Source organism: Morone saxatilis, unplaced genomic scaffold, assembly GCF_004916995.1.
Source record: "Morone saxatilis isolate NCDOM2014 unplaced genomic scaffold, NCSU_SB_2.0 Contig19, whole genome shotgun sequence".
NCBI lineage: Eukaryota > Metazoa > Chordata > Actinopteri > Moronidae > Morone > Morone saxatilis.
In genome coordinates this window covers 17,706,841-17,721,117 of record NW_023339751.1, presented here as the reverse complement: position 1 = coordinate 17,721,117, position 14,277 = coordinate 17,706,841, and the positions used below count along the sequence as shown (strand labels likewise).

At 39.3% G+C, this 14,277-nt stretch overlaps 1 protein-coding gene across 2 annotated transcripts in view; it reads right to left on the bottom strand.

Moving 5' to 3' along the window:
• Positions 1 to 3,445: 3,445 nt before the first annotated feature.
• Positions 3,446 to 14,277, bottom strand: part of slc8a1b (solute carrier family 8 member 1b) — a 129,701-nt gene continuing 118,869 nt past the window's right edge. For both annotated transcript variants that reach the window (XM_035663650.1, XM_035663649.1), the window contains exons 10-11: positions 11,161 to 11,264; positions 3,446 to 10,984 (exon numbers count right to left, since the gene is read on the bottom strand). In XM_035663650.1, the coding sequence (XP_035519543.1) occupies positions 10,712 to 10,984; positions 11,161 to 11,264 (377 nt within the window). In that variant the 3' untranslated portion in view covers positions 3,446 to 10,711. The remainder of the gene's footprint in view (positions 10,985 to 11,160; positions 11,265 to 14,277) is intronic.

Below are 14,277 nucleotides of genomic sequence, written 5' to 3'. Positions count from 1 at the left end.
TGGGGTGGTCCCAGTCTGCAGTGGTCAGTACCTATCAAAAGTGGTCCAAGGAAGGAAAAGCGGTGAACCAGAGACAGGGTCATGGGTGGCCAAGGCTCAATGATGCATGTGGGGAGCAAAAGGCTGGCCTGTGTGGTCTGATCTAACAGATGAGCTACTGTAGCTCAAACTGCTGAAAAAGTTCATGCTGGTTCTGATAGAAAAGGTGTCAGAACACACAGTGCATCACAGTTTGTTGCATATAGGGCTGCAAAACAACTGTTTTTGTACACAACATTTTAGTTATGAATCTTAACAAAGTTTTGGTTTGGTTACAATTGAGATCCAGGAGTTCTGGAGGTCCAGAACAAGAAGCTAATAGGAGATACACAAATTCTATGATCCCAGTGGAGAACATCTCATTCTGACAGCGTTATTACCCTTGCAAAACCTTTGAAGTGTTGTCAAGGAAACCAGAAGGACAGAGACAGATTAGTTCTCTCACTTCATCTTAAATTTAGACACTTCATATGCCACTTAAAGGTCCAGTGTGTAACATTTAGGAGGATCAGTTGGCAGAATTGGGATATAATATTCATGTTTTCATTAGTATATAATCACCTGAAACTAAGAATTGATTTGTTTTCTTTACCTTATGTGCCATTTTTATCTATGGTCCTATGGAATCTACCATGTTGAACCAGTAGCCCAGAATGGACAAACCAAACCAAACCAACTGATAAGATTTTGTTATTCCATAACTGTCTATACTATAGATTGGCAGATAAACAATAAAGAGTGTGATGCCTATGAACAGAGTAGTCATTCTTATACATTCTCTCATTAGGCTAACTTGTAGTCAAAGAGATAATAGTGTAAGTAATATTTCCCATTTTTTGGAACGATGGATCCAGGGGATCCCTGAGAACCAGTGCTCTAAAGAAAATAGACAGCAGGAAGTACAATGTATATCAAAAGTTTCTAAAAAAAACTACATAAGCATTCTGTGAGACCTTTGAATGAACTTTATTTAACGTATAGGCTTTGGTTGAGCACTAACAGACAGATAAAACAAAGAGGAGTGAAGAGTGGAGAGAAAATCAAGGCTGGTCCTGTTGTCTCTCACTAAGAGGTTGTGTATAGTTTGACAGCCAGCACAGACGTTCTGACAGTTTAGGCATTATTCATTGTTCAGGAGCAACCATGCACACACATACAGACATTATATTCATACTATTTCCCAGCATGCTAACCAGCAAGCAGGCACCATCCAGACAAGTACCTGTCTAGAAATCAAATGTGACAGCATAATGAGATTTCAGACAGACACAGCGGGGGGCAGGTAATGAAAAGTGTCAAGGTAAACACTGGTACACAAGAAACAACAGCGTAAAATGAACTGCAACAAATAGTGTCTTTTGCTGACACACTCATACAGACTGTATTCTGCAAGCAGTTAACATAGACAAAATGTCTAACAAAATTGTCTTGGACTTCAAATTCACAAATACTTGACAAACTTTCCTAATAACATAAAAAAACTCCCCAAACAGGAAAAGGGTTTAATTGAAAGAGGAAGGATCCATCACTCTGCACACAGAAAATGGGCACAATCCATCACAGTGGCAGCAAGCGACGAGGAGAAGAACTGAACACAACTCTTCCATCAGTCAGATGACGGTAAAGGCTTTCTTCTGACCAGCTGTGTAACTTTCTATCCATACGCACACCATTTATGGTTTGTTTAAAAGGTTTGCAGGTTGTCATTTTTACAGCCAAACTCTACTTTGTCTTCCACTTCACCAGGAAGTTTGTGCTCTTATTTACAACAAAAGCTTGGAAAGGTCAGTGACCAGTTTTTCTTTCAGACAACGTGCAGTTGGCCGGCCAATTGTGGAGCATAACAGTGTTTACAAGCAATTTGCTTCCATCTGCACTGACCCCTTTTAGCCCATTTTGACATTTACTGTACATCAAGGAATTGACCATTTAATTTGACCGAATGGTCTCACAATTAGATTTAAGAACCCCTGCAGCAATGAGGATTCTGAACTAATTCCCCCTTCAAGCACATAAATGGATATTGAATCATGGAGGTTGGAGTGGTGGAAGGAGCTGTGACAGCAAATGGCTTTAACATGACCGTCACATTTTAACAGCCCTGATGTACACCTGTATGAATATGATTGGATGTTATTACACAGCTGGTAGCATGAATGAAACAGGTGTTGCCAATCAGCTAATGCAAGTGTGACTTCACTGCTCTACCTGATATAACTATGCCCCATTCATTCAGCCATGGATGCCGAACATAATTTTATATCTATTAAGTTTTTTCCACATCTTTCCAGTGTAGCTTAAAACAAGCTCAGTGTGCAACGATTTTCTAAATAACACACACGCAGCTTTCAACTCATTGGTTTGGTTCGCCAGTAACACTTTTCCATCTACTTGCCATTTTTACAGCAGGCATTTTGGCTTGTTTTAGTAGGAAAAGCACAGGATAACATTAATGATTACTCTGTTGTTGGTTCCATTAAAGTGTCCCAGTAAGCCATGATAGTAGCCAGTCTGCACAACAACACATTTTTGTTGGAGTGAGTTGGAGGACCAATGGGATGAAATCTGAGTAAATACTGGAGGCCTGGAGCTCTTTGCACTCGAAATCAGACCCGTTTGAACCCACTTTTGTGTGTTGGGTACAGATCTGATGTATTAATCTGTCTATTAATATTATATGTTCTTGCTTCATCTTATACAATCACATAATCTTCAGTATTTCTGTCTTCCCTCCTCAAGTACACACACACACACACACCCAAGTTAACCAGAATAACAAAAATAACATGAGGACAACAGGTCATTACATCCCTTAACTGTTTGGCTTTGTGCGCTATGAAAATGAATGGAAAATCTGCTCTGATACAGATAGCAGAATTAATTAGTTAAACATTTGATTCTCTTTAATGTTCTATCTTGTGGTAAGTTAAAATGAGCTGTTCTTTTAATTCAAATGATAATTTACCTCTTCTGAATTTTCTCTGACAAAGAAAGATTGGTGAATGTGTGTGTTAAAGAGAAAAGCATCAGCCCGGCAAATGCAGACAATGCACATTCATTATTTCAGTGGTGATGCAGCCATCGCTTCCATCTCCGACACAATGACAGAACACGCCAGATGACAGTTAATGAGATGTCAGCCATTCAGGCAAATGTCATTTTCATCTTTGACAATCTGAACATATGAAAGAAAATGGATGTTTGTTTGTGCGGGAGGTTGAGTGCGAGATGGAGGGGAAAGAGCGAGACACGCGCACACAATAGCTGGATGCAGTTTACTTTCACTAAAATGTAAACTTGAATGGACATTTGCATACTAATTAAGCTTTCATGTTGAAGCTTTTCCTTATGGATTGAATGTAACACAAACACACACTCAGTCTAGAAAGGCAGTGGACTCGCAGGGTCTCTGAAACAGGGTATCCCAAACTTTATTTTATTGGTTTAATCAGAAGTACCATGGAGAGCAGTCACAGTTAGTGGCAACACACATACAACAACTTTCCTCTTATCAGTTCGTGTTCAGCAAAAATTAATAAAAAACAAACAAAAAAAACAACCTAACACACACACACACACACACACACACAGAGGACAGCGGCAAAAAAAGAAAGAAAAAAATTATCTTCATTATTACCAACATTATAACTGTTGCGGTTATTATTTAATTTTTAAAAAAAACACACCAAATCAAAATTGACAAACACGAATTTCCCAACTACACCCAGTGAGAGTGAAGAGAAGGACAGAGAAGGAAATAAGGAAAATGGATGGCGGGAGGGAAAGAGAGGTGGAAAAAGATCCTCTGGAGCAAAGGAAGGATTAAAGAAAGAAAGATGAAAAGAGAGGGATTTAGCAAGCAATAAAAATGACTGTTCTGTATCAGACAAATGATCTTTTGAGAAACAGACAGATGTGGACATAACTATAATGTACAAGAAGACAGACAGAAAACAGGTAAATACAAGCAGACATGAGTCAGTGGGATAAACAGCCAGACATACGCCACTCAGACAAAAGTGACAATGTCTGAGTCAGAATGAACAGTGGAAATATTGACAAAGGCCAATCTGAAACGCCCCTTTAATAGGAAAAAAAAAAGACAGCAGGGAGAGAGATAGTAGGAAAAAAAGAGAAAATAAACCAGCCAGAGAAGAAGAAAGAGGACGAGTGAGAAGAAAGAGTGAGGCAGAGATAGAGAAACAAGCTTTAAGCACACTACAACTTCTCCAAAAAGGCAATATATGTCATTCTTGAGTGTAGTGAGTGTTTTTGTTTCCTTTAAATAAATATGTAGAATTAATTCTCTACGGTTAGCGTGATGGCCATATGGTCCACCTCACTTATAACACTGTACAGTATATACACAATATTATTATTATTATTATTTCTTTAATGACAAAATAACCTTTAGATATACATACAGTATTCCACGCCCTCTGTCAGAGAATACAGCCACGGTATTAGAAGTAGCAAGCAGTGTCTTTTTTTTGTACAAATAACCCATGCAACTCCTGTATAGATTATTTATTTAAGATACATAACTCTTTTAAGATCTCATCTCTCATTCAATAACAGCAGATATTGCCTTTTTAACAAAACCTTAATTAATTAATCATTAATGTGCAAGTTACTCCAAAACAAACTACATTGTCATTTTCGTTTAAATTAAAAACATACTGTGTTTAAGCTCTACATACATTTAAAAAAATGTAACTGAACAGAATAAAAGATGAACAGAAAACCTGAATCTGTACAACATTCAAACCATTTTTTGTCAACACCAGGGGAATGGGATACGATTCTCTATAACTATATACAGACATGTTATCATTCATGCACAGTGTCAACAAGTAGCACATTGACATTCCAAAATATGGAAAACATGGCATAGGGAGACGGAGGGCAAAAAGGGAATTTGGGAAGAAGGGACGAGAAGACGGAACAAAAGGGTTGCTGCCTGTTTTGGTTGCTTTGGCAGCAGAGAGACCGAGAAAGAAAGTCAGAAAAAGAGGGGGAAGAGACACAGAGGGACAGATAGACACCATAATAATACACATGCTGGGCAGGAGAAGTCCATTTTAATCTCACTGACCCAGAAATCAAGGTATGGCTGTAACTTCATGTTTTTTTTTTCTTTTTCTTTAATTTTCATCTTCTTCCTTCCTCTCTTTATCATCATCCTCTTACATCGTACTTGTTAAACGTTACTTTAAGGGTAGAGAATAGCTCTGGTAATGTTTTTTCCAACAGTACATTAATGGCTGTAGCAACGTCTCAGCATGACATCGCTCAGCTTCTACCAGCAGGGGTGTTTCTCCTTCCTTTCGTTCGTTTGCTTGTCTGTCTGCTTGGTGTTGCGTTCATTTATTCTTCAGTCTGTCAGACAGACAGTCAGTTAAGAAGTGAACGTGGCAACCAAAACGCATCATCAGTCTTTACATCAGAAGCAACATCGTTAATGGTTCACAACTGATTCAACACCATTGTATTTTTTTTCTACATCAGTCACAACATTATTATTGTGTACATCAGAGTCAAAAAAACAAAATATGTTGTTGTTGTTTACATCAGAAGCAACTTTGTTAATGTTTTCAATGAATCAACATAGTAGCCGTTTCACATAAGCGACAAGAACCAGTGCAATGCTTTTCCTTCATTGAAAACCCTGCCCAATTCTTCAATCCCCACTACAGAAGAATAAAAAAATATCTACTGTAGTCTACAGCTCATTTTTCTACTCCTTTTTCTGCTTGCTCTTAGTGTTTTGTACAGCGGTGTCTTGGCTAACCTTTGACCCCTTCAAACCTCAAAAGTCCAAACCAAGGCAGGAAGCTAAATTCAAGTGTTATTGTGATTCTCTGCCTGGAGAAGTCCCTTTGAACTTGGTCGGGTACTCACAATCATGGTAAAGCAGGCAAATTTGCAAGTAGCGGCTAACATATTAGCCACGGTTAGTTTCCCACCTTGGTCCCAACCCTGTGGGGCTTTGAACAGCTGTCGTTAATCTGCCATTAGCTTCACGCCAGACTAGCTTTAAAGTCAAGGTAGATACACTGAGAGAGGCTGTGCAACAAAGCCGGTGTAGCAAAAGAACTAACTTCCCATCAATGAAATATGTTTGTTTGGAAAATTTGTGCAGCAAACTAATTTGATGCAAACAACTACACTACTGCAAGCTTTTCATTCCTGCACAAGTTCACTCTGACAAATTAGGCAGCAGGCACATTTTAAGTAAATTCAACATGATTTAGAAATATCAAAGACAATTTACACCCTATTGAAGTTACCCAAAAAGTGATGCAAACAGCTCTCACAATGTTTTTTTTTTCTTTTTTGCGCAAGCTAGCATAACTTTTTACAGTGTATAAACCTTTTGCTCCATGCCAGTGAAGAGACAAATGCATACAAATTTAAATAGAAAGATTCTGGTTAGGTTAAAACAACATCAAGGCATTTTTTTTGTCTCCTTACAGAGTGTTAATGAAATATGAATAATATTTGGTGTTTTAAGAAAGATCCATTGGTTAGAAAACCCTTTACAGGTTGGACTGTAAATTTCTGATAGAAAGATTTCCCTTTGGCAAAACAGGGGTAAACTGCCACTCCAAGGCCTTCGTAAGAGAAGCTACTCTAATGGAGAGCTGCATGGTGTGGAGTTTGGCAAATACAAGTAAGTAAAATCTTATTTTATGCTTAATTTTGGCTGTCAAAGGGTAATTTGATGTTGGAGTTGGAGTATATTGTTCCCAAAGTGTGCAACACCGGTGCTGCAAATAACAAAAGTCTGCATGCTACAGGGAACTTATTAGAGATGCGAGTTTAGATGGATTTTAGCATGCAAGCCTTTCTGCTTGACCTCTATGTAGCGTGGCCTAGAAGACTCAGTCAGAGGGGTTCTCTATTCCAGGTGCATCGTTGATGAATCAGTAATATATCCCAAATTACAAAACCGAAAACATTTACATAGGTTATTCTCAAGATACTGTGGATTTGCCAAACTCATTCAATCCAGGGCTCTGCTCAGCTCTACTCTCTCACAGGGGTTGAACGCTGTCTGTGAAGATTTTTGCCAAGTTTTAAATGGATTACATCTAGCCCAGACTACTTACTTTACAGATGACATTTAAAATACTACTTATTATATTATACATCAAGTAAAAAACACAACATCAGCAGGACAATTCTGGCCAATTGAGATGCATATAGTATAGTGCCATTCAACGACTATGGACTTTTAGAATGCCTACATATACACTAAGTCCTGTGAACGTTGAGATCTCTGTGGATTTGGCTGAACGAGTAAAATAGTTAACAGTCTGAAGTGTAAACCTCTCCGACAGTCAAGATTAATATTCTACACATAATTCAGGACAGACTTTTGGGCCAGTTTTAAGTGTTTAGTTTGGCCAGAAATACACATAGAAATGTTTTCAGGATATTTTCTTCTATCTGTTTATGACTGAATCATGCCAGCTAGTTAGTGTCTGTTATCAGTTTGTCAGTCTGTTGCTCTTGTAATTTAACATGGCTCATATGACTACTCATTGAAAGTTTAGTATTCTAGTGATAGTGTTCACACCCAGCACTTGACAAGGGTCTTCAAAGAAGCTTAGCTCTTGCATGAGATCATGTTTGGTAGCTAGTATCCTAAAACAGCACACATAGTGTTTTCAAAACCCTCAGTTGCCTTTTCTAGATGGAAACTAGTCCAGCCAGACCCCTGCCCTTTCACGCACACGGTCATTTGGTCAAATTCAAGCTCAACTTCAGTTAGAAGGGGGCTGAGGCAATGTGTGTTGCTATACTTCAAAAAACAACACAGATAACTTAATTTCAGAATCTATTTTTGCCTGTATCATAAACTGAGATTGGTGGTTTAGTCATTTACACTTGTGACTACAAAGAGCACAGAGCAACATGTTAAGTAGAATCACTTTGCTTTCTATGATTATTATATTAGAGAGAAAGGAAATATCTACTCTGGCTTTATAACAAGACTTTTTGACATAAAGCTGGAAGCTAGTGTGCCGCATAGCTTTCAATAGTTAATAACATTTACTGTTGGATTCACAACATTGAATGGTGGTCCAATGCATTTATTTGTTATTTTTTTATATACACTTTTATTTCTGCCACTATAGGGAGGCATAAAGAATTAATTCAATTAATGAAATAGTAAATAGAAAATCCCAAATAAAGTATATAATCTCATTAAACATGCTCCTTTTGATCTGTTAATGTTGCATGTTATGGTTTTGACCTATGAACTCCACCTTACCTCCACCTTTGGTTATCTAAGACGGACTATTATTATTCAGAATCACCAATCTAACCTAAACTCACTTTATGATACAGGTCCCAGAGGAGCAGTTTCTGGGGGTTAAACAATTGTCTCCAAACCTCTATAAGCTTGTTAGTTTGGCTGTCTGAGATTAGATGTATCCTATGCTAGACGTCCCTACAAGGCAACTGTTGTACAACAGTATTCACTAGCATCTGCAAATACTGTTGAACTATTATTTCATCTGATGGCTCATATGTTAAGACTGAAAACTGGCTGCTGAAGTTAAGTGTCAACAGTTGATTTCCGAGACCGGTGAAACACGCAGATTACATTATGGTTCTTCATTCACGAGGAAACACTTGCCCTTGAATAAAGAAACAATATAACGTCAGGCGTTCAACGCTTCCTTTTGGTTAAGGCCTTCATAACCCACCTGCCTGAAGGGTAGTATATTTAAGAAGCATAATAATGATTGGAGACGGCCTGGGAGAGAACATTGCATGGATGGTTTAATTTGGAAAAGGCGGACCGCAATTTATCGGCAGTCTTTGTAATCAGCTGGGAAAGACTCCAAGAAAGGTTGAGCCTTGTCTGACTAAGAACTTTGGATCATCTGGACTCTTTTTCCAATATTTTGGTAATTCTGGATACTTGGTCTGGCAATGTCTGTACTCAATGAAACTGTCATGCAGTTTTTTTTTCTTCTAAAGCCACACTGAAGCAAAGTCCTAACAACTGAGAAGTTGGTGTATAATGTTAAGGAATACAAATCCCTGTTAAATAGCCCCCTCAAGACCAATCTATGTGAAAAATTATAAATCAAGGGTCAGGGTTAGGGATTAGTGGTTGTTTCTTACAAAGCCCTTGAGGATTTTGATTGGTCCACTGACCAGCCAGGGGGAGGTGCTGAAGACACATGGGGATAATGACCGAAGCTGTTGCGGCATCAAAGTGAGAAAAACGATGACAGAGGCAGTTAAGAAACAGACAGCCTATGAGGTTTCACAGAGGGCGGTATTTACGTTTTTCAAAGTCTATTGCAATGTTACCATTGACACGCAATCGTGGCAATCTCATTGGTGGAAAACCAGGTAACAGAATTCCACAGTTAAAACAAACAAACAAAAACAACACAGGTAAGATTAACCTAAATATTTATGCATGATAATAGTTTCTCTAACAGTTTTAAACGGTAGAGTGACCATTTTGTCTTCTCAGACATGGCCTTATTAAAGGTAAAAGCACACTAACCCCTTCTTGATTCAAATTAGACCTTAAATCATTTACATCTACAGTATAAAGCAACAGAGAGAGGGCCCGATCAAGAGCGCATGGCGTAACCAAGACATTCAGAAGGAAAATAGTGGAGCCGTAATGTACGTTCAGCTCTTTGTATTTACATTTTCTAATCTCAGTGCCGTTCAAAACATTTCGCTTCACTGAACATGACCTCCCAAAAAAGAGTCTTACTCATATTTTCTACAGGCTGGGAGAGTGACAGTCAAAAAGACCTCGAATACGAAAGCATATTCTGTCTCACGCAGCGACAGCAAAACGAGAGGCGTTTTTTTTTCACAGTACTTAACCATCTTGCCACAGCACACAAGCACAGAAACACACAGTCACACACCAGCACACACACAGTTTGTTGTCATTAAACAGTTGTGGCAATATGTCCGGTTTCTTTTGATTGTGTTCTCAGCATCGTTTGGCCATGCATCTACACACTGATACAGTTCTGTCATATTCATATTCTGTCTTTTCTGTCTCACTCATGCCTGTAGCTTGACGCAGGAGCAGCACAGCTCCAACTGGGTGTGGGGTGGGGAGTGGGTGGGTGTTAATGCAATTGCTATTGTTGAAGCCACATATATTAGGAGCTGTGATGGTGTGATGGTCTGTTTAAACCTTTCGCTCCTTGTGTTGTTAAAACTCATTGTCCATTTTATTTTGGAATGGTTGAACCAGCTGGGACACATTTGGGGATTAGTTTTATAATTTTAAAACAGGGGGGATTTTAAGACAACTTGATTGGTTTAGATTTATAGGTCGAGACAACAAATTTATTCCTTAGTTTATTCCTTTTTCTGCCATTTTTCCTTCTTCTGAGCCACTTCTCTAGCTCCTATTTTCCTCTTTGTCGTTGTCCTTCCATGCATCCATACTTCATTCCATTCTGTTTTTAGATGCTTTTAATCCGTCCTCCATTCCTTCATCTGTACATCCATCCATTCATCTGTCATTCAATCTATTGCGTAAAGTGAGGGAGTGATAGCTCAATGAGACAGCCTTAATTTCCAAATCCATTCATCCCTCCACCTCCCCTTGGTTTCTTCTTTCCTTCCTCCATGTTTTCCTTCTGTCCCACCCTTCCCTCCTGTTATCTTAGAAGCCCTGGATGTGGCAGTAGGCCTCCAGTGAGGAAAAGAGGATGTAGAGGAGCCACAGGCTGACGAACAGCATGGTGGTCAGGACCTTCGAAGTCCGGGGCCCACCCAGCTCTCCACCAATCTCTGGCCGCCGTCGGTACATCAGTGTGCCGACGGCGATAAAGGCAAAGATGGTGAAGAGCGTGACGGAGAAGGCCAGCGTGCCTGGATCCACCTTGAAGTCTTCCCCCCTGCTATTGTGGTAGATGGCAGCGATGGACCACGCCACCTGTCAAGCATCAGCAGAATCAAACTGAATAACGTGACTAGATAATAGAATGAAAGAACAACACTCACATCAGTTATTACGAATAAAGTAATTACTACTTCGGCAGTATGACACTCACCACTGCATTCATACAAGCTATGAATCAACTAATTAATCTTTAAATGAGCTGAACTCACCCCAATGCCCAGGAAAACATTGACAGCGTTGGAGCCTGTCACATTACCAATAGATGCATCTGCATACTGATCCTGGATAGCAGCTACCTTACTGGCAAAGGTATCTGTGCAAAGAAAGAAAAGGAAGGACACAGATCAAATTTAGGCTTTGCAATTTTATCAACACATTTTACTCAATGGATGCTTCTCAAAAGTGCTATGCCTTGGGAACCAAACTGTCCAACCATAGCAATGTTTTGTATTTTTTTGTAAGAACAGGGCTTGTTTAGTGATTTTGGCATTTCAACATGAAGAGTAAACAGGGTTGGACGAATACTGCAAACATACTTTTTTTTTAAATTCTAGGAACAGGCTGTTATGGGCGATTAAGTCAAAAGCTTTGTTGGAAAGCATGAAAGGAGTTTGGAGGACATGTCTATAGATCAGGGTGTTAACGTTGAAGATACAGTAACATCTGTTGCTCAATAATGTGGTGTAAAACTTAATTTTACAAAATAAATTATGTTATGTTATGTTATGTATGTAGAAAGTTTTGTAATGGGGTCTTAAACATGCTTTAGATTCCTTTACACAAATACCATCCCTAAATTTCTACTCACACATATACCTTTTCTGTAGCAACCACAGAAATACTGTGCTCTTTGAATTTTAAGGGAGTCAGAAACCACACCCTTTTATTGGAACATTAAGTTGGAACAGTTTTGAATAACTTAAAAACTAAAGCTTAGGTTGGCATGCAATTTGTATGGACAATAATGCCTCTAATGCGAATAAATATATTGACTTTCGTGAAACTATGACCTTCTCTGTAGAGCCAACATTATGCCAGATTTAAACTGTGCACGTCTCCTCACCACTTAGAGAGGGATAAAACTTGATTATGGACATGGCCAGTCACCTTCTGTTACGATCAGACCAAACTTAACTGCTACCATCATTGGTCACTGTCCTGTCATTTAACCAATACAGTGTGGACTAAGAAAATAAAGGCGATAGAGAGATGAGGCCTTGGCAGAATCACAGTGCACTGCCCTCCATAATACAAAATGCTGTGCTCTTTAGCGTAAATTGATTGTTACTGGCTGAATGTTCAACAGTACAAACTTGGAGTTAAACTCGACCTCGACATGCAGCCATTTGTGAATTACACACAGTTACACAACAGAGAAGGACACTCTTGATAAATGCAGAACACTTATAATTATTAATACAGAACACTGTGCAAATTCTTTTCTCCTCATTTAGACAGGGAACCTTGAATTAGAAACCAAATCTTTAATCCTATTATAGTGTTCTGTCGCTGGCAGCCAGCACAGGCCGGATTTGGTCCAAGATCAATAATTTACAAGGTTGAATCTCAGTTTGCAGGGGCAAACAAATCTTGGCCTGACAAGTAATCAGCGTAGCGCTGCTTAGTCCCAAAATTTCCCCCTGATTTCATGCTTGCCAAACTACAGCATCTCCGAAGGCACAGTCTTCCTCGTGGCACTGAAAAGGAGCAGTGGCGACCTTGCCAAATTTCAACAATAGGCTCTTCGCTGGGAGCACAAAGACTCAAATAGTCAGTTAGCACTCTTTTCTCTCGCTAATTTTCTGGCCATCTTCTCTTCATTAGTGAATCATGTCACTTTTATCTGCCAGATATAGTGAGAGTAGATAAAAACATAGTGAAAAAATCAAGGAAGTGAAGGAGAAAAAGAGGAAGAAGGGCTTTCTTGAAGTGAGAGCCAAACTGGCGAAGGAAAAGAGGATGATGGGAGGACCGGAAGAGGATCAGGGAAGTGAGAGGCAATGGGCCAAAGAAAGAGTCCAGCAAACATAAATCTCCCCATACACCTTAAAGCTTCAAGGACAGGCCTGCTGGGCTTAAGTGTGTTTGTGTGTGTATGTATCAAGGCTCTATTTATGTGTGCCTATCTGCCTGCATGTGTGCGTGTGTATGTGTGTTTCTGTGTACACTGGATGCATGTACACTGTGTGTTAGTGAACGATGCCACCTGGGTCCAATCTGATGCCATGCTTCAACCAGCTGGCAAAGGGCTGTGTATGTGTGTTTGTGTGTGCATCAATTGGTCTTTGAGTGCCTGTGTGCCTGATTGAGTGGGTGAGTGCGTGGGTGCTTCCATGTTCAGTAGCGGCGTGTGTGTATGTGTGTGAAACAGGTTCCACTTTGCAGCTCCTTCTGTGAGAGTATGCCTCCCTGGAGAGTGTTCTGCCCTTTTCTTTTGCCTCTCCGTCAATCAATCAGGCTTTCTCTTTCTCTCTCTCTCTCACTCTCCTCTTTTCACTGCATCCATCCTTTCTACATCCTCTCCTCCACCTGTCCTTCCTTTTTCTCTTCTGCTCCCATTTTGCCTCTTAAAATGGAAGGACTCATCGGTACATTTATGTGCTCAAGGCAATCTTTCAGCACGTGGAAATTTTTGCCTGGGGGTGGTGATAGAGGGAAGATCAGGGGCCATCAAAAACATTAGACTCGATCCTTTCAAGACCATGAATAATCACAGGCAATTTCAAGGAAATCTGGCCCTTAGTTCTTGCAATACCGTGTCATGGATTAAATTGCTGGTCAGGAGAAATCTGTGTAGATAGTGAGGCTAGACAATAGTCTCAAAAGGGTTATAAAAATGGTTACAAATTTTCTTTGGACATTTAATATTCAAAACAAATCTCATGGCAATCTGAGCAAGATATCTTGTTCTGGACCAAAGTGTTGGCTGACTGATATGGCTCTTACGAGTTCGTAAAGAGAAATATCAATCAAGACATTGATTTAATCAGATTTTGTTTCTTTGGACAGAGCAAAGTTTGATCAAAATCTGTCAACATAATCTTCCAAAACCACAAAATCATTGGCCAATATTAATATTAATCAGTCTATTTGTGGCTGCAACTGTGACTGTTTAAATCGCTGATCAACTGGTCAATGAAATGAAAGAAAAGAACCATCACAATGTCCATGTTTATTTTTGTTGCTGCCTTTAAACAACTAAACTTTGTTCTCAATTCATTTTCTCAATCAACTAATGAGTTAAAGTAATTGTCCCTAAAAGGGAGTCCCTCTTTTAAACTGAATATCCTCCTTAAATTGGTGTGGTGATTATAGACCATTGGCTT